This window comes from Motacilla alba, chromosome 4A, assembly GCF_015832195.1.
Source record: "Motacilla alba alba isolate MOTALB_02 chromosome 4A, Motacilla_alba_V1.0_pri, whole genome shotgun sequence".
NCBI classification, from domain to species: domain Eukaryota; kingdom Metazoa; phylum Chordata; class Aves; order Passeriformes; family Motacillidae; genus Motacilla; species Motacilla alba.
Window position 1 is genome coordinate 15,850,972 of NC_052045.1, and position 19,904 is coordinate 15,870,875.

At 57.1% G+C, this 19,904-nt stretch overlaps 1 protein-coding gene across 1 annotated transcript; it reads left to right on the forward strand.

The window, feature by feature from the left end:
• The first annotated feature begins 12,238 nt into the window (after positions 1–12,238).
• Positions 12,239–19,709, forward strand: LOC119695003 (G-protein coupled receptor 12-like). Its single transcript, XM_038122762.1, has 2 exons — positions 12,239–12,381; positions 12,697–19,709. Exon 2 carries the CDS (start codon positions 12,699–12,701, stop codon positions 13,746–13,748), a length of 1,050 nt encoding a protein of 349 aa, XP_037978690.1. The 5' UTR covers positions 12,239–12,381; positions 12,697–12,698; the 3' UTR covers positions 13,749–19,709.
• Positions 19,710–19,904: the final 195 nt, after the last annotated feature.

The following is a 19,904-nucleotide window of genomic DNA, read 5'->3' on the forward strand; positions in this document are numbered from 1 at the left end:
TGCTGGCTCTCACTGATGAACCTCGGGGCTGCTCTGCTCTGCTTCCCTCCTGCTGCTGCCGCAGAGCCCGGCCCGCCCGGGGCATCTCTGCGCTCCCCAGAGCGGAGTCCGGCTGGGATGCGGTGTCCGGGAGGGAGAGCTGGGGCAGGGAGGGTTGGAAACGAAGCAGTGGCAGTGGGGCGGTGCCAGGGTCATCCTGTCCTTGTGCTCTGCAGCCAAAGCTGCCGAGGGAAATGCTCTGATCTTTACACATCGTTTGTGTCGGAATGAATGGCCTCGAAGTGACGCTGGGGCAGTTTAGGAGGGAAATTGGGAGGGAATTCCTCCCTGGGAGGGTGGGCAGGCCCTGGCACAGGGTGCCCAGAGCAGCTGGGGCTGCCCCTGGATCCCTGGCAGTGCCCAAGGCCAGGCTGGGTGGGATTTGGAGCAGCCTGGGATAGAGGAAGGTGTCCCTGCCATGGCAGGGGATGGATTGGGATGATCCTTAAGGTCCCTTCCAATCCCTCCCCTCCCTCGTGGCGTTTGTTTGGATCTGCTGGAGTGTGGGGGATGTTTCTGCACCCGCAGGAGAGGGAAAGCTGGGAAGGGAAGGGAAGGATTAATTAATTACACAGCAGCAGCAGCAGCAGCAGGCTGTTAAATATTTGAGTTGCTAATAGTGAGTGCATTTAGTGGCTGTCAGTTGTTTTAAAAGCTCCTAAATACAAATAACAAACATAAATACAAAACGCTGCCGTGGTTGCAACACTTCAGCTCATGTAAAATCAATTAAAAATATTCAGATGGGCCCAGCTGGGTCTTCCCTGGTGATTTTCAAGTCCCAGGGAGAGTGAGGGGAGGGCAGAAGGGCGAGGATGGGGTTTGGGAGCTGTGTTTGGGGTCGGGAACACCCCAGACCCACCAAAGTTCATTTTGTTTCCCGGGCAGTTTTTAACTGGAGTGAACTGCTTTAGCAGAACGCGTTGTGTGAGGAATTTTGATGTAGAAAAGAGACATTTACTCGGATTTCAGGCCTGGAATTAGAAGGGCTAAGCCATCAAGAGCTGGACTGAATCTGGGGCTGCTGCTGCCACCAGCCCGTGGGAGGCTGAGGCCAAATGCAGCTGAAGTTTGTGTGTCCATGAAATCGCAGGTGTGCTTCAGCAGGAGCTGAGTTCGGTAGTGATTAAGGGCCCTAATTAGCACTCAATTAAGTGGTTTTGTTTCCTTCTCTGAGGAGCAGCCACAGCTACTCCAGCAAATCATTGCCAGGCAGAAGGCAGGGAAGTGCTGTAGGGGATGGGATGGGATTGGGGTTGGGATGGGATTGGATGGGATTGGATTTGGGTTGGGTTGGGATGGGATGGGATTGGATTTGGGTTGGGTTGGGATGGGATGGGATTGGATTGGATTTGGGTTGGGATGGGATTGGATTGGATTGGGGTTGGGATGGGATGGGATTGGATTGGATTGGGGTTGGGATGGGATTGGATTGGATTGGATTGGGATTGGGATTGGATTGAATTGGATTGGGGTTGGGATGGGATGCCATGCCATGCCATGCCCCGCCATGCCCCTAAGGAAGGGAATTCTCATCTGTCAGTGCTGCTGTGCGGGCCCAGCTGTGTCCAGAGGCACTTGGTGCCACGGGGTTGCTCTCTTGGAGGTCTTTGTGGGCTAAACCCTGCTCAAAGCCAGCAGGGACATGTGTTTAGCCAGGAATCTCACACTGATGGCAACTCAGAGACCTCCTTGTCTGGACTCCTTTGCATCCCTCACAGTGTGGGTCTGTTGGTCCTTCTGGATGATTTGAAATGATTTGAATGCTTGGATATTTTGGAAGCATCAGCTGCACAGCAGGGTCCTTGCAGGTCATGGGGACTGTGGCAGGTGGCAAGTTCCATCCCTGCAATCCCAGAGAATCCCTGGATGGTGAAACCCGTGTAGGTCCAACCCACGCCTGTAAAAATCCTCCCTTTCCCATCAGCTGGAGCAGCTGAGGTAAAATACTTCAGTGTTTTGCTCCATTTGGAAGCTGCTCCAGGTCCCTTTGCTTCCACCCTCACACCCCGAGCTCCTCCTCAGCAAATTCTCAGGGAATTGCACGAGGCAGCACGTGGGGGTGATCAGGGAAAGGATTATTCTTGTCCATCCTCCCCAGGTCCTCTTTTATTTTCTTTTTTCTTTTTTTTCTTTTTTCTTTTTTTTTTTTTTTATCATTAAACTGCTCATTTTCAGATTTTGAGTCACAATATTTCTCCAAGCAAAAGGCCACGAGTCTGGAAAAAATCCAGTTTATTCCTTCAGAATTCTCTGCCATCATTGCAGCACAGGAGAGCCAAAGCAGAGCTGGGAGCTGCTGCTGCTGCTGCACGGAGGGACAGTCCTGACACCTCCAGGTGCTGGGGGTGCTCATCTCCTTCCACAGCCTCCAGCCAGGTGTCCCTTAGGATGTGGGGACAGATGTAGGTTGGTGAGGATCAGGAAGAGCCATTATGGGATGTCTGAAGCCAGCAGACAGAGCAAAATGGAATTATTTTATTAACTCACCCCTCGGGAGTAGTAAAGTGAAAAAGAGAATGGAGATCTTACTTTTTTTTTTTTCTCCTGGTTTCTCATGGATGGTATAAAACTGAGCCTAAACCCAGGTTCAAATGGAATTTCTTGAACCTCAGACCCAGCAGAAAAGCCAGGCTTTGGTTTTATTAAAGCTTCCACGGGAGGAGGTTGCTGGATTTGGGAAAACCAATTTCTCCGTGCTGTTTCCACCCGGTCTGAGCCAAGTGTCCCGAGAGCAGTGACTCGGGGACAGAAGGATTCCCGGGAGAGCTGGCAACCGCCTTATCTTCTAGAAAGATCTCCAGCCAAGCTCCAACCTCTCCGAAGCCACGCGGGCAAGGAGCGGGACGCGATCCTGGGCTGCGGCAGGGGTAGGAGCCGGGAGCAGGAGATGTGTCCGTGCTTGGAGCAGAGAGGGGACAAAGCCGAGGGACAGAAGGGCTGTGCTGGGAGGCAGCGGCTGCAGGAGCATCCCCCGGGAGCGGGGCCAAAACGGGAAGGGAAAACCAAGGGGACTCTGTGTGTGGTGGCTGTTAAAAATAGGTTAGAAACTGTTGTAAAATAGTTGATAGATCGCCAAGCAAGTACTGTTAGTTTGTTGTGATATTGTAAAAGGGGTTTAAAGTAGTTGTAAGAAATAGTTGGAGTATTTTCCCATCAGCTGGAGCAGCTGAGGTAAAATACTTCAGCGTTTTGCTCCATTTGGAAGCTGCTGAGCAGTCCCCAGCACTGCTCCGGGGCATCTCCTCTCTCTCAGGTGCCGGGAGAAGCTGGGCAGTTTCTTTTCCCCCTTTTCCCTCACTCCAGCACGATTTAGGCTGTCTCAAGAGCCGTGCAGAGCCGGGAGCAGCAGATGGAGGGCTGGGCTGGCTCAGGGGTTTTCCAGCGGCTCTTGCTCTGCATTAACTCTCTTTTATTCACCCTGCTGAGCAGATTGCCTACCCAGGCACAGCCCTGCTCGCCACCAGGGTTTTGCCCCTTGTCCGGGCGCCCGTGGTAGCCCACACACCCTGATTTGGGGTCATTTCTCCGGGCGTTCCTCCTGGCCGGGCAGCAGAGCCAGGCACAGCGCAGGGCACGGGGGAGGTGCCACCCCCCGGTGCTGCTCTGGCTGCCGGGTTGGGACACCTTGGAAGGTTTGGAGGATGAAAATGCTGTAATTAGAGGGGAAATACCCCTGGATTTGCCTGCTCCAATGCAGTGCCAGGCAGGAAGGGGCACCCAGGGACAGCTTGGGATGCCTGTGCTGGGGCACAGGGACGGAGCCCAGCCCTGGGGATGCTCCAGCCCCAGAAGAGCCCCCGAGGGCCGAGCCAGGCTGCTGGGGGGGTTCTGGCCGTGGCCCCACCTGCCCTGGGTGCTCCGCAAACCAACCCCGCTGCCTTCGCTTCCCTCCCCTTCCTAACGGAGCTCAGGCACTAATGAATGCCAGAGCACCCAGCTGGGCGCCGGGAGGATGCTCTGATCTCCCTGTTCCCGGTTTCACAGGGTCAGGAAACGCCGACACCCTGTGCCTTGGGGTGAAATTTCTGACATTTCCCTAAATTTGCCGTGAGCCAGGGCGGGGGGTCGGGCTGCGGGTGCCCGAGCCCTCAGGGATGCTCCGAGGAGCGCTCCCAAGGACCGGCAACTTGGGCTCGGTTTATTTCTCCCGATATCCCCGCGATGTTTTTTTCCTGGATGGGGTTTTGTTCTCTTAAAAAGCCACGCAGCTAAAAATAGCCGTGCGCTCGCCCGCCCGCCGTGTCCCGGCGTGAATCCGTGCGCGGAGCCGACCTTCGGCCGGGAGCTGCCGCTGGTGCTGCGCTCCTTAGAGAACCTCTGGTGTGCCCCAAGAAACACCTGATGGGAAAACGAGGGGTTTCCCCTCGCTGAAAGAACCACCTGGCCTCAGATGATCCCATGGTGGATGATTTCGAGTGGGATTTCGTGAAGCACAGGGCTGTGATAATTTGGTTGGGTGGCCATGGAGAATTCCACCCTTCCCCAGGGTTGGGGTTGTGCACCTTGGGGTGCAGGGACACAGCAGGACGGGACTTGGGGGTCAGGGACTGGCTGAGGCAGGATCGGGGGGTTGGCACTCAACAAGGGGGATTTGATGGGAAGAGACTCAACAAGGGGGATTTGGGGTGCAGGAACCTGGCAGGGCAGGATTTGGGATGCAGGAACCCGGCAGGGCAGGATTTGGGGAACTCAGGCACCCAACGAGGCAGATTTGGGCACAGACACCCTGTGAAGCACGAGGGGATTCGTGGAGCAGAGGGAATTGCAGTGCTCCCCCCTCCATGGGCGTGGTGCTGCCAGCGTGAGGAGCTCCCAAAATGCCTGGGGAATTTGCCAGGTTGGGTTTGGGGGGGCCGTGGTGGCTTGGAGAGGACGAAGGTGGGGGGACAGAGCCTCCCCCGGTGCTGGCAGTGCCACCGTGGCATCAGAGCACCCAGAACCGTCATGCCCCCACGGAGGGCTGGGTCTCTCCCAGTGCCATCTTCTCTTTTCCTCCACCTTTTGTTTTTCCCGGTGGATTTGTGGAGGGGTAAAGATGCTCCTCTCTGAAACCCAGAGCTGCTGGGAGCACAGTAAGGATCTCTTAAACCCCCTCATGCAGGAGGGATCGAATACAAACACTTTTGCAGAGCACAGGTGAAGCCTGGAGGCTTCTGCCCTCTCTCCTCCCCTCACGAAGAGGCACCAAATTCTCCTGATCCACAGGAAGAAGTGCGGGTGGGCAAAGTGCATCCGTGCCGGGAGCTAAACTCAGCCACACAAAGCCTCAAGGAGCAGTGGCGAGGTAATTAGCGACTCCCTAATGAGGAGCTGGGGGTGGCCCGGGGGACAGCAGCAGCTGGGGGTTCCCGAGGGTCTGCAGGGATGGACCTGGCAGAATTCCCCCACCACGTCCCTGTAGAAGCAGCCGGGAGCCTCGTGCGGGTCTGAATCTGGGGATGAATCCCAGGGAAGGGGAAACGAGGGGGGCAAGGAGGGACTGAGCAGCCCTGGAGGAGCCTGGCTGCGGGCTGGGGGTGCTGACAGCCGGGGGATGACGGCTGGCAGTCACCGAGCCGGGAGGAGATGGCTCACGGTGACATTGGGAGTGTCCTCGGTGACCCTCGGCCTCATTTCCGAAGGTGACAGCAGGCACGGCTCCCCAGCCCCGCGCGGTTCTCACCTTTCCCAGCAGGGCGGCAGCTCCCTGGCAGAGGGATCGGGCTCTCCCGGGAGCGCTGCGATTCCCTTCCCTAGAGGGAAAAGCCTTGAGGAGGGGTGGGGACCTCAGCAGGGTCTGCTCCTGTCACCCCAAAGCCCCTGGAGCTCCCAGTCCCCCGTGGTGCACAAGCCCAGAGCTCATCCAGAGCCCTCCCCCGACTTTTCCCAGCCCTGTGATGTCCCCAAACTCCAGGATGTCCCTTGCTCAGGGACCTGCCTGGCCATCCCGCAGCCAGGATACCAAACTGTGCCAAAAAGTTGCAGCAAAGGGGAGTTTGGGCCGGAATCGTCGCGTTTTTCTGTTTGACCAGGGTAAAGGAGGGATCCTCTCCCCTCTGCTGCCATCCCTATAGCAACCAGCAGCCTCTTCCTGTTAAACAAGTGACTCATCAAACACCACTGCACTCGTGTCAGGGATGGTGCTTGTGACTTCCAGCTCTGACAAGAGAGCTGACCTTTCAGGAGAAAAAAAAAAAAAATCAGAAAACCTCGGGGGAACAGCTCAAAACTGGGCGGGAAGGTGCAGTTCTGGGTCTCATCCTCCCCATCCATCCTGCTGCTTTCATCTCCCCCAAACCCTTCAAATTCAGCAGTTTTAAAGAATTTGGAGGGTTTTCCCTGTTGCTGCTTCTCCCATTCCCTCCTCCAGGTGCCTTTTTGCCATGAGTTCCTCCGTGGGGGTCTGGGGGGAGGATGTTTCTCAGCCAAGCCACCTCCAGCATCACCGGGGGGAGAGGCCCAGCACAGCTCTGGGGTGAAACCCCCAGGGCAGAGGGAATTCCTGTGGGACCAGAGAACCTCCCTGCTTTAAACCCCAGCCTGGAGGATGGAGAAGGCAGATTCCCAGATGTTTGGCAGCTCCCCTCTCTGGCTGGGTGTTCACACTCCTGGAAATGTCTCTTTCATCCTGGGGGAATCCCCGAGTGCTGAGACAGCTCTGGACAGTGGTGCTGAAGGAGAAATTGCTATGCCCAGAGAGGGAAAAACACTTCCACGCTCCCAAAATCCAGGTGGGTGCAGCTCAGGCTGAGGGTTGGGATGCGACCACGTTGCTGGCAAGCCCCACTCATGGCTCTCTTTAAGGAAACTGATTTTTTCCAAGCCAAGCACTTGCTTTATGGAAATGATTTCACTCCCAGCCAGCAGCTGTGGCCTCTTCTGGGTGATGTCCTAACCCACCCTATCTTGGAGAGCAGGGCTCTGGATCCAGGCACTGTGGTTCCCCAGGCTAATTCCCAGGAATGTGCCTGTGCTCAGGAGGGGAGCCCAGTGCTGTGGCTCCACACAGGACCCTGTTTTAATGTCAGAAGCCCGAGTTAAAATCAATAAATAGAGGACGGGGGTGGGGGTGTTGAGCTGCCTGGTGCTCCACTTCAAAGCTGGGAATTTGTTCCCTGGGATTTCTGGAAGCCAGTGTCCTTCCTGCCCAGTGGGAAGGGAGCTGGGGAGGCTGGAGGTGCTTCCAGGGCCACCACAGGGGGTTTTCCCAGGAAAACATCGTGCTGCCCTGTGCCAGTCCCCCAGGAGGGATCACCAGGGCATTCAGGGATTGAATGGAGCAGCAAATCCTTCCCTGCATGGATTCCACACTCAGTGCCTGTGGATTCCTGCTGGTGCTGGCGTGTCCTTGGCTCGGGACACCCGAGGGCTTTTCCACACAGAGCTGGGACCTTCCTGGTGCTCAGAGCTGCTTCTCTGCAGTGGCTCCAGGGTTTGGTGCTCCGGAGCTGCTCACTCCCAGCCTGGTTTTGGAAAACTCCCCTTGGTGGCAGCAGGTGGCACAGAGGGAGGGATGGCTGCCCAGCACTTGGATGCAAAGTCTTCCAGGTTTTCCATTTTTTTTAAGGGCTTTTCCTACTTTTCCCCATCCAAACCCCTAGAAAACCTTCCTTACCTCCGTGCCATGTCAGGTAAATTGGGTTACTGTTAATTATTAATTATCACACTCATATTTTGCTGAATATTTTGCCTCATCTTCTGCATGCTCCCAGTGTTCCCTATGGCTGAATGGCAGTTTAGGGGAACAGTCACTCCTGATGAGGCACCCAGCCAGAACAGCACATACAGCCTGGGAGAAGGAGTAAAACACAGTGCAAAACCCTTTATCTGGGGAAAAAAACCCTTTTCCCAGAAGCCCTGCTCAGTGACATATGGTGACACAGCATGTGCCAGCAAAGGTGCTCCAAAATGTGTCCCTCTGGCTCAGGAAAGGACTTGGAGCAAAACCATTTGTGTGGGGATGATATCACTGATGGAAGGAGCAAAAATCCTCCCCCTGGCCTGGCCTGAGTGTTTGTTTGGTGGGAATCAGGAGGAGAAGTCAGAGTGAGCCTTGGGATTGCTCCTTCCCTCCTGGCACAGCCAGACACTGTCCCCCTAAATGGGGAGCGTTCCCTGCGTGTGTAACAACAACAGGGCAGTGGGGCACGGTGTCCCCACTGTCCCCAGGCTGGACAGCCCAGAGAGAAGGGGGCAGGAAGGTGTTCCCTGCTGCTGGGACAGCCAAAGATCCGCCCGTGGCTCTCCAAGAGGCCGAGTCAGGGTTGCAACAGTGCTGCTGCAGGGGGTGGCAGAGGTCACCCTTGCAAGCCAGGACCTGGAAGGGCCCGTTCCAGCTATCCGGAGAGAGGCTTTTCAGGCAAACCAGCTCCTTTTCCACAGAGCTGGATGATTTTATCAGCCACACTCCTGCCTGCCACCCTCCAGTGCCTGGCTTTGGCATCGGCACCTCAACCGGCCCAACCCACCTCGGAGCCCTGGTTCTTCCCACCAGGCTGGGATGCTGCAGCTGGAGCAGCTCTAGGAGAATTCCCATCTTTCCAGCGGCAGCAGTGAGAAAATGGCCTCATTTCCACCACGAATTATGCAAAGCCTTTGAATGTAGGGCTCCGCACGCTCCCAGCAGCGCAGCCCCCGACGGCCCCGTTTTGGGGAGGGTGGCGGGCTCCGAGAGCTTGTTTGCCACCCTGATTAGTCAGCACTGCTAATTATAGCCGAGCTTTTCCTGCTTGGAGCTCCTCAAGCACCGTTGGAGTAACAGGGAACGACGGAGGTGCTGGAATGAGGCTGGATCCGCTCACTGCAGAGAAGAGAAATAAAATGTGGGGGAATGTTCCAGCAGCGTGGCTCTGAGCCTGGCTCGGGGGGCACGAGGCAGGGAGCTCGTGGATTTGTCAGCTCAGCCACAGGATGCTCCCAGAGGAGCGGGAGCAGGGGTGGGAAAAGCTGATGGGATGCCGGGAGGTGATGACGTTTCCCCAAAGAAAAGATGAAAAGCCGATTTTGATACTTGTGGAGATAAAATGATGGAGAATTGGGGTTGTGGTTATCCCTCTGTACCACCAGTGCGCCCTTACACAGCAGCCCTTGCTCCAGCTTTGGTTCCCAGTGGGCTGGGCCTGGGATGCCATGTCATTAGTGATTGCCAGCCCAGTTTTAACTTGCCACCCACTTGTTTTAACCAGAAAAGCACAAATTCTAAGGGAGGATGAGCCCCAGGTCAAGCCCTGCTGGGGGCTGGGAGCACCCGACACCCCCACAGGGCAGTGCCACAGGAAAATCTGCCTTGTCCACCACTGAGCTTTCTCCCAAGGGCCAAAATCCAAGGAGGATGATGAGGAATGAAGGTGGGAGATATTTTCCATGCTGAACAGCATTCCCAGGTGAGGCTGGTGGCCTCTTGCTCAGTAATTAATGTCAGGCTTGTGCCTTTGCTTAGCTTTGATCTTTGCTCCTCTCTATTGAGTCTGTAATTTAAATACAGATAAATTCCTATATCTAATATAGGAATATTTCCAGAATGGTCATGCGGCTGCTCAGGGAGCTCAGAACATTGAATACAACTTGAAAAAGAAGACTCTCAAGCCTTGAAAACAGGGTGTGCAGTGGCCCGTCCTCTCATGTGCAACAGGGATGCTCTGGGGACAGCGAGCCCTGGTTTAAAGGGGCCAGGTAATGTCATTTTTGTCACCAGAAAATCTCAGCATTCTTGGGGTACCCCAGCCAGTGCTTTGCCAATGCACCACACCCCCTTGCACAGGTGGAATCCCAAAAAATCCCATTGGAGGCACGGGGCTGCCCTTCCCTGGGCAGGAGGACACGCAGCTCCCAGCACTGGCTGAAATCCACTGGGATGTGTGTATGGAAAGGGGCCCTTCTGGAGCCAGGAGAGGTAACACCTGCCAGGGGCTGGTATTCCTGTGGGACACAGGAAAAACATCTTGGGACTGGGGCAAACCTGTGGTGGGATGTCGAGGGGAGGAGCTGGAGGTGGGAAGGAAGAGGCTGCCGTGGGAGTGCCGGGCGTTTGAGGAGCTCGGCAGGGAGAGGGCAGGAAGGGTGGGATGCTGGATGGAGCAGGAGCGCCAAGGCAGCTGCAGCGAGCCCACGGGGTTTGGGGTCAGCCGGGATCCTCTGGAGCACGCGTGTCCCTGCCAGGGGCAGCTCCAGGGGACAAGGGCCAGGCGGGTCGCTGGTGCGCGCTGGGTGTGCCCATCCTCGCTCAGCCCTGCTGCCGGCCGCACCCGGGGGCTGGGGACAGCGGGGACATCCCTGCTCAGCCCCGCAGCGCTCCTGGCCCGTCCTGGGTGGGCTCTGACCCCACAGACCACCAGGCACGGCGGGCGCATCCCCCCTGCCGCCGGCGCTCCTTGCAGCGCGTCCCGCACCCCGCTGCTGGCAGGCGCCGCTGCCGGGGGGAGCCGGGCAGAGCCGCCCAGCCGCCTCCCCTTCCCCGGGCAGAGCCGCCCAGCCGCCTCCCCTTCCCCGGGCCGTGCGTAATTCCCGGGAGCGGGAGCGAATTCATTCAGCTCCTCGCTCGGGTTTCCTCCGCCCCTTCTGCCGCCGCCCGGCTCACGGCGCTCGGTCACGCGGCCCCAGGTAGATGACGATTGCCATCCCCCGGGACGGGGCTTGGCCTGATTAGCAACCCAGATGCTCCAAATTGGGGCGGTTGGGTTCAGCCAGAATCACCGCTATTCACCTAAATATCTCTGCACATCAGGAGCTGGGAATCCTTCCCAGCGCTGAGCTGGCTGCACCAGCCTGGAAGAGAGAGGGGGATGAAAGGGGGAAGCTGGAGTGTTATGAAACGAGTAGGAAAAAGGGGAGAAGGTGTAGCTGAAATCGCGTGGATCCAGGAGCTGAGCATCCCTGCTTTGATGATCCTGCTCCCGAGATGAATCACGGAGCCATTTATAGCTGGAAAAATAACCGTGTCTTTGGGATTTGTTCCTTTCCAGGCTGTTCCTTTCCCAAACAGTCGGGGAGGAAGCTCTGGGGATGGGTGGGTGCTGCGGTGAGGGGTCAGACCCCCGTACCCAGCGTCCTTGGGCAGGTCCCAATTCCAGTGAGCTCCTCCTCATCCCAGCTTTTCGCTGGCTGGAGGGAAGCCCGTGTGGGGCGAAGGCTCCGGGATGCGGTGCTTCCCGGTGGAGGGATGCCCCTGGCCCGGGCTGGCCGTCCAGGATCCCCGAGCAGCCTCGGCCGCCGCGTCCCGGAGGCGCAGGGTGCCGGTGCCGCTGTCCCGGACATTGTCCTTGAGGAGCGCGGCCCCGGAGCCGCGCCGCGCCGGATCGCCGCCCTCCCTTCGCATCCCCGCGTCCCTCGGCACAAGCGGTAAAAATAAACCCTGCGTGCCGCCCGGGCCTGGCCGGTGCCCAAGCTGCATCCGCAGGACGCAGGTGCAGCGGGCCCGACCTTGGGGAGGCGCGTCGGGGCGGCGGGAGGTGATGAATGAACGATCGGCGGGGCGGGCGCGGCACCCCCCGCGTGCCTGCGGGTGTGCGAGGGGATGTGGAGCGGGGAGCCAGCCTTGTTGTTATTCTGATCACAGCGGCTCTGATTCACAGACTTGGATCATGAATATAAGTGAAGACTTTGACGTCAGAGTTGAGATTTATCAGCAGATCCAATGGGGCAGGAATATTAAGTGCAAGTCGATGCCAGCCAGCTCTCTGCCAACGCTATTAGCGATGCTCGCCGAGGAATGAGGCTTCGCACCGAGGGCTGGAAGGACCGGCGAGGAAAAAAATAAAAACGGGGAGGGGGGAGCAAGCCGATCCTCGAGCATTAAAACCAGGTAAAACAACAACCCCCGGCGCCGCGGCTGCCTGCGGGAAGGGGCGATGGTGGCGGCGGGGGATGGCAGCGGGCTGCGGGCACAGCCCGACCTTCACACCTCGCACACCTCGGCTGCCCACCCCGGGCGGGGGATTCAGTCCCGCGGGCACGGCAGGATGCTGCCGCCGGCCAGGAGCATCTTGCAGCAGCCTTTTCCAAAGGAGGGAAAGGCGGGGAGGAAGGAGAAACTTAACGTAGGCTGTTCCTTGCCGCTGCCTTCTCCTTCCATCAGCGGCTCCGCATACAGGCGCTGGCCTATTAATAGTGTTTATTTTTACTCACTGCACGCAAAAAAGAAAGGGCTGCGGGGCGGAGGGGGGGGCTGAGGGGTTGCGCTATAAATAGGTAGCAAAGGTGGCCGTGCCCCAGGGAGGGGAGGAGGAGGAGGGGGCGGCCGGTTCCTCACCGGGTGCGCAGTGGCTGCGGACCCTGCATGGAGCCGAGCGCACGGAGGCGGCTGCGGGCAGCGGGGTGATGAGTTGTGCTCGGCCTCAGCCCGGCGGGAGATAGCGGCCAGGGGTGCGTGTGGGGCGGGGGGGGCGGCGAACCGGGGATGGGGGGGGCGCGATCCCAGGGAAGCTGCAGTCGGGCTGGCGGGGAGCGGGCGGGGATGCGGCGGGCGGGGGCGGCCCGGTGCGGGGCGCGGTGTCCCGGGGCGGGGGGCTCCGCAACGCGGGGCGGGCTCGGCCGGGGTCTCCCCCGGCTCGGCGCGGCTCCGGGCGACGGTCGAGGCGCGGGCTCGGCGCGGCGCTGCCCGGGCTGAGCGCGGGGCTCGGCGGCTCTCCGGGGGCTCGGGGTCCGTCCCTCACCGCCCCCTTCTCCCTCTCTCCCCAGCGATGCTGCACGGCCCCGCCGCCATGGGGGAGCCGTGGCCGCCGCAGCCGCAGCAGCAGCAGCGGCTCCCGGGGCTCGGCAACGCCTCGGAGCCCCCCGCCTGGCCCTCGGCGGCGGCGGCCGGGCCGGGCACGGCGGCGCCGGGCGGCGGGGCCGCGGCCGCGGGGTCCGTGAGCCCCTGGGACATCGCGCTGTGCGCCACGGGCACGGCGGTGGCGGGCGAGAACGCGCTGGTGCTGGCCGTGCTGTTCTACACGCCGAGCCTGCGGGCGCCCATGTTCCTGCTGATCGGCAGCCTGGCGCTGGCCGACCTGCTGGCCGGGCTGGGGCTGGTGGCCAACTTCGCCGTGCGCTACCTGCTGCGGCCGCCCAGCGAGGCGGCGGAGCTGGCGGCGGCGGGGCTGCTGCTGGCCGCCTTCTCCGCCTCCGTCTGCAGCCTCCTGGCCATCACCGTGGACCGCTACCTGTCGCTGTACAACGCGCTCACCTACCACAGCGAGCGCACGCTGGGCTTCACCTGCGCCATGGTGCTGCTGATGTGGCTGCTGTGCCTGGGCGTGGGGCTGCTGCCCCTCCTGGGCTGGAACTGCCTGCGGGACCAGAGCTCCTGCAGCATCCTGCGGCCCGTCACCAAGGACAACGCGGCCGTGCTGGCCGTCACCTTCCTGCTCCTCTTCGCCCTCATGATGCAGCTCTACCTGCAGATCTGCAAGATCGCCTTCCGGCACGCCCAGCAGATCGCCGTGCAGCACCAGTTCATCGCCACGGCGCAGGCCAGCTCCACCCGCAAAGGGCTCTCCACGCTGTCGCTCATCCTCGGCACCTTCGCCCTGTGCTGGATCCCCTTCGCCATCTACTCGCTGGTGGCCGACTCCAGCTACCCCGCGGTGTACACCTACTCGCTGGCGCTGCCCGCCACCTGCAACTCGCTCATCAACCCCATCATCTACGCCTTCAGAAACCCGGACATCCAGAAGTCGCTCTGGCTGGCCTGCTGCGGGTGCATCCCTTCCACGTTCTCCTCCAGACCAAGGACATCCAGCGACGTGTGAGGACCGAGCACGGAGCCGGAGGAGCTCCCTGGCTCTCCTGCTCCTTCTCTTTTTCCCCTCTGTCGTTTTTGTCTCCTACCGGGAGGAGTCCCCTCTCCGGTCAGCACATCTCGTTCCATGGAAAGGTGGCCAAAAAGAGGGAAAAAAAAAAAAAAAGGCAAAAGAGAAAAGGAAAGAGAGAGAGTAGAGTGATAATGGTTTCCTTTAGAAATGTTATTTTCTTACACATTTTATTTTTTATTTAAAAACACAAAACACACACAAAAAAAAAAAAAAAGAGAGAGAGAGAAAGAAAAAAAAAAAAAAAAAAGAAAAAGCAAAGAAAAAGGATCCTCGCACGATGGCGTTTGTCTGCTCTCGGGGTAAGGAGCCAGGGGAGCAGCGGGTCCCATCCGGGTGGTGCCGCGCCTCGGGCACATCCCATGGGAAGGCCACAGGGGCGGGGGGCGGGGAGGGAGGTGTCGCGTCCCCCCGGCGGGGCTGGTCCCCACGCGTGGGGTGGCTGCGCCCATCCCCCGAAATCAGGGCCTGCGATGCTATGCAATAACGGGGGCGCGTTCAGCACCGCGGGGAGGAGAGCTCCGGCCGGGGGCCGCGGCAGGAGGGGCACGGCGGCTGCCCGTGCCTGCGTGCTTTGAGAACCTGCCCGTGAAAGACACTTGAGCTGCGGCTTGTTCGGGCTGTCGCAGCGATGGGGGCACCCAGGGAATCCGTTCCCTCCTTCCCCCCTCCCCCGAAAATGCTGGGGCAGCGCTGGCGGTGTGGGGGTGGCGAGGGCAGCTGGGGTGCCCTGCACCCCAAAGCCTGGGCGGCCAAGGAAGGGCTCTCCCTGTCCGGCTGGGCAGCGGGGTGCTGCTTTCCCCCCGTTCACACGAGTTGTTTACATGGGGTGGGGTTTTCATCCAAAGAGGGGTCCGGGCTTGCTGGAGTCCCCGAGAGAGGAGCCTCTGCCGCCACACGTGTCACTGCTGATGCTGCCACTTTACCTCGCTTCCTCCGGGAAGCGCCAGCCCCGCCGTTGCCGTGCTGTGTGATGTGCTCTGTGGTGTTAGCGAGGCCGTGATGAAGTGTCCTTTATCCTGTGCTTTCTTTTGGCCGGGAGGTGGAATCGTGCATTCACTGATAAAGAAAGGAAGAACCCCAGCAGCCCCCGGAGACGGGGCAGGGCTGGGGCGGGACATCCAGGGCGGCTCAGGGCACAGGGGGTGCTGCCCGGGGTCCTGGCATGGGGGCTCGGGAGAGCCCCCAGCAGCTGGGTCTGGTACCCAAACATTCTGCTTTGCTGTAGAGAAATTGTTGTGATGTTGGAGAGGGACTTTGGCAAGGGTGTGCAGTGACAGGACAAGGAATGGCTTCCCACTGCCAGGGGGCAGGGATGGATGGGATATTGGACAGGAATCCTTCCCTGGGAGGGTGGGCAGGCCCTGGCACTGGGTGCCCAGAGCAGCTGGGGCTGCCCCTGGATCCCTGGCAGTGCCCAAGTCCAGCTTGGACATTGGGCGTGGAGCAGCCTGGGACAGTGGGAGGTGTCCCCGCCATGGCAGGGGTGGCGCTGGATGGGCTTTGAGGTCCCTCCCAACCTGTAACATTCTGTGAGTCTGTGACAGTGGAAGAAATATTCCTGCTTTGCGTGGCTGCAGAGGGTACAAAGTCACTTTATGGCTGGGTACAGACAGGTCCAGGTGGGTTTTGTCCCTGGATCTGGCAATGAATCTCTTGCTCCTCGGAGCTAAGTGCACAAGAGAAAGCTCTGAGGTTCCCAAGTGTGCCTGGGGCTTGGACTTATTGTCTGCCTGTGAGAGGTGGCCAGTCCTGCAGTTTTTATGTTTTGTGGGTTTGGGGTTTTTTTCCCATTCCCTTTCTCTGATGAATTCCTTGGAGAATGGGCAGTTGGCACAATGTGGAATCAATGTAAGTTTTAAAGTAAATATATATGTAAGACTAATATTTTTACAAACACTTTACTCATTCTTCTGGTTTCTTAAGTGCAGCCAGGTCCCTGCAGTTCCTCAGTGTGAAAACTCAATAGCTCGAACCCTTTTTGAAACATTGTGAACATTTGAAATGTTTTTCTACAACCACCCTAGCTAGAAGTCAGGATTTGTTTCTCTGGGCAGCTCATTTTGTATCTTTAGATGAAAGGTAGTTTAACTAATCAGCTCCAGAGAAACCTTGACACAAAAAAAAGTTGCATTTTCTTGGCTTTCCAGTAAATTCCCTGTCGCTGAAGAGCTTGATTTTAACAATGTTCTTTTTAGAGTTTAGTTGCTTTCCTAAAATGTGTCTCAGTTTGAGGGATGCACTCATGAACTTCGCCAAAGTCAAATGAGGATCAATGAAAAATTTCTCGCTGTGGCCCTCCACAGCAAGAGGAGAAAGATTTGGGGTGTGGGGAGCTAAAGCTGGGGACACAGCCGCTGCCAGAGTGAGGTTAAGAGCAGGGGGGTGTCCTCACTGGGGCACTGGGGGCTCACCCAAACACATTCACACCCCTTTGGCAAAGGCAAACTCTGAGTTCTGGTCCCTGAGTGCACTGACCCTGCTCACAGTCAGCGCCGGGATGTGGTACCAGCCTATTCCATGCTCAGAATTGCTGTAAAATAAGGGTCTCATTTATTTTTGTGTGATGGGCCAGCACATCTCTCTTTGACATGCTAAAGCTGCCCATGGAAGTTGTTAAGAACACTTGTAAGGTTTCAGGAAAAGTCTCAAGAAATCTCCTCTAAAAAAAACCCTTTTTGATAAATTGATAAATTGGCATTTTTTTCTGTCATTGCCCTAAATAAAAATAGTGCAATTTCCAGGTGGTTTTTTGTTTTGTTTTGGGTTTTTTTGGGGTTTTTTTTGTTTGTTTGTTTGTTTTCTGCTTTTCCTCTCCCATTTTGTCAGAGGAAAGAGGGGGAAATGAGGGGAAATGAAGAAGAGGATGAAGAGGTTTAGGTTCACCTGCCATGCGTTGCCTTGTGGAAACCTCTGACCATTTTACTGCACCTTTGCTGCAGTGCTTTGGTTTTGTTCTGGTTTTGTTTCCCATAGATAAAACCTTTTACTGGGAAAGTTTGGAGTGGCAATGGTGGACATCAGGGGGATGATGGATTTTGGAGCCTCCTCATGGTGAACAGCAGGAAAGTTGATTTAAAACCTTAAATCACTTGCTGAGGCAGCGTTGCTGTGCACAGGGTGGGAATGTCCTGGTGTTTGGGGCTGGCTTTGGGATGTGTTTAGGATGGAATGCAGGGCTTCAGGATGGGGTTCTGCTGCCATAAAGAGGGAGCAGCTCCCATGAATGTCATGGAATCCCATGAGGATGAGGCACCGATGGTCAGGGAATCACCAAAAGCAAAATGGGGTTTCCAGCTGGTGGATCCTCTGAGGATCCACTGGGGATCCAAAACTTGGTGAAAAGAGCCCAGCAGCCCCTGTCCACCTCCTGGCACCACCAGAAGGACACAGAGCAACTGGGGTACAGCCAGTGCTCCATGTTTCCTGGTGTTGGATGTACTGGGAGGCCTCCTCCACCTGGGATTCTGCATCTCTGTTAAACTGAGGGCCTGAAAGCCTCTGATGTAATGATTGTGCTTTTCAGCTGAGACAAGGGGACGGTGGCAGTCCTGCAAAGCACAGGGTCTCTGGCTTGTGGAAATTTGCAGGTGCCCTTTGATGTCCACAGAGTCCCCCTGGCCACTCCAGGTGGGAGCTGGAGCTGCCTGGAGAGGGCTGATGGTGTTTGGTTGGGAAGGACTCCCTGTCCTCACCCTGGCCAGGGTATTGCCACCGCATCTTCAAACTCTGAGCTTTGCACATAGCTTTTGATAAAGGATGAGAGGCCAGAGCCAGGCTGGGCTTAGACTCTGGTCGCTTCTGGACTCTCCAGGAGCTGGTTTGGATCTACAGCAGCAGAAATGGGCAGAAAACTGGTCCTTAGTAATTAGAGGTGGCATCCAAGCAGCGCTGAGCCCATGGCAGGGATCAACATAGCCAGGGAAATGAATCCATGCTTATTTGCTGATTTATTTACAGGTTTCTGGGTGCCTTTGGCTTTTCCACTACGAGCTGGTGGCCAGCAGAATGTAGAGGTGAAAGGCTTTTGGTGCTGGTGCTTGGCTGGTTGAGGGGATGAGGAGAGGGTGAGGAGGAGAAAGAAGGAGCAAACATTCCTCAAATACACTGTGACAAGGCCAGGGCCACCGTGGGGCGGGATGTAACCACAGCTGCCATGAGGTTCGTGGAGATGTGCCAGGGCTGGGGGGAGCTTGTGCATTTACAACAAGCCCATGTCCCTGTCCAAGCATGAGAAATTAAAAAAAGAAAAAAACAAAACCAAAAAACTCTATTAAAATGCACAGACTCTACCAACGAAGCTGCTTAGTTTTATTTTGGGTTTTGTTTTCTTTTTTCCTTTTCCCTTTTGGTCAGTTTGGGACTTTGAGCAGTGAAAATGTCTCTCTTTAACCAGCCTCATGTCAGTAAGCAGCAGTAAAGATGCCAAGGGTCTCAGTCCTGATGTGGCAGCCCCAGTGTGTTCATATCAAAGAGTTTTAATTGAACCTGGAATGAACCCCCAAGAAACCATTACTGTTCTCGTTAGGTGATGAAGTATCTCTTTCTTGTAAAAGCATCAAATTTGGGGTGGGGAGACCTTTCAAAAGGCCATTGGTACTCACTTGTATTGGTGTGTCCCGACCAGCATCGAGACCCACATCATTGCTAATGACAAATTAACAGTACACTTCTAATTGTCGGGAATAATTGTTGGATGCACATGGTATTTCCTTGTAATTCCTCTCAGCCTTCCCTCGTGGCGAGGTGAGGCAGCTCCACTTGGACCCTTTGCAGCTCTTCTGTTGTCGGTGCAGCTGCCCACTGCAGAATCCCCTGAGCACCCTCCCAGTGTCCCTGCAGCCCTGGGAGCAGAGCTCTCCCATCCCACTGGAAAACTCTGCAGCACAGAGAGAAAAGGGGCTTTTCAGCAGAGAACACCCAGGTCAGAGGGGTGGTGTGAAGCCCTTTAGTCCCTGGCTTTGAGGGGTGTGAGTGAGCTGTCTCCAGCTCCAGGGGTGCCAGTTCCTTCAGGAGTTCTGCTCGGTGCCAGCTGAGCGGGCTCCAAGGTGATCCCTTCCCTGCTGAGGCCACTGACAGCACATCGTGTCCCTGGCCACTGAAACCACAAGCACAGGTTTATGGCCTTACTGCAGGCTCTGGGAGCTGGAAAACAGCTGGCTCGTCCCAGGAAAAGCTTTTATTCCAGCTGGGCAGGGTCGGGCTGCAGCCCTGGGCTCTGCCTTGCCTTTGCTCTGCAGCACAGGGACAAGGACCAAGGACGGGGCTGGAGGCTGCTGTCCCTGGGGAGCAGGACAGAGCACACCAGCCCCCGCGATAAAGAGCATCCTCCCGGCCAGGGAATCCTCCAGCCTCGAGGCAGGGATGAGTTTCTGGTGGCCCAGCCCAGCAGGAGCCTCCCACAGAGGCAGGGCCAGCTCTGTGCTCCCCGCTGGGGCTCTGAGCCCCGGGCCGCGCTGGCCGGGCACTGCCAGCAGCACAGACAGGGTGGGAATCCATCCCCCATCCCCTGCCTCCCGTCCCACCCGATCTCCCAGTAATGAGGCCATCCCTCAGCAATCAGGACAGCACCTTGTTTTGCTGTCAGTGCTGTCACGAGCCTTTAAACTTGACTGGGAAAGATGATCTCAAAGGAAAATGTACAGTTATCATCCAGTTATGGTTCAATCAAGCCCCTTCGATGCACTTTATGACCGAGTGAAAACAAATCAATGCTGTTATTGCACTGTATCTCTATTGTGTATAATATTATACATTCATCTGTAAGAGTAATTTATTTTTATTACTGTAAATAAAACTGTTAAAGTGATTTGTCAAGAAGATATCCAAAAATCTGGGGAGGGGGCGTGGGGTAAAATTAAAACCTTTGAAGATCTGGGCTGCTGTCCCAGGTATGTGCCATGCTCTGTGTGTCTGTGTTCTTATTTCAGAGTCCAGAACAGCTCTCTGCTTTCCCTCACCCGGGCTCTGTGTTTGCCCCGGGATCCGGAGGAGCTGGATGAGGACAAGAGCTGCTGGAGACACAGAGGGGTTGGGAAGGAACAGCTCCTGCTGCTCGGAGCCTCCAAGCACAGACAGACTTCCCCTGCCCTCTTA

What these genes read in the sequence shown, in the direction of transcription:
- LOC119695003 (XM_038122762.1), top strand. Translation starts at nt 12,699, where the DNA reads ATGCTGCACGGCCCCGCCGCCATGGGGGAGCCGTGGCCGCCGCAGCCG.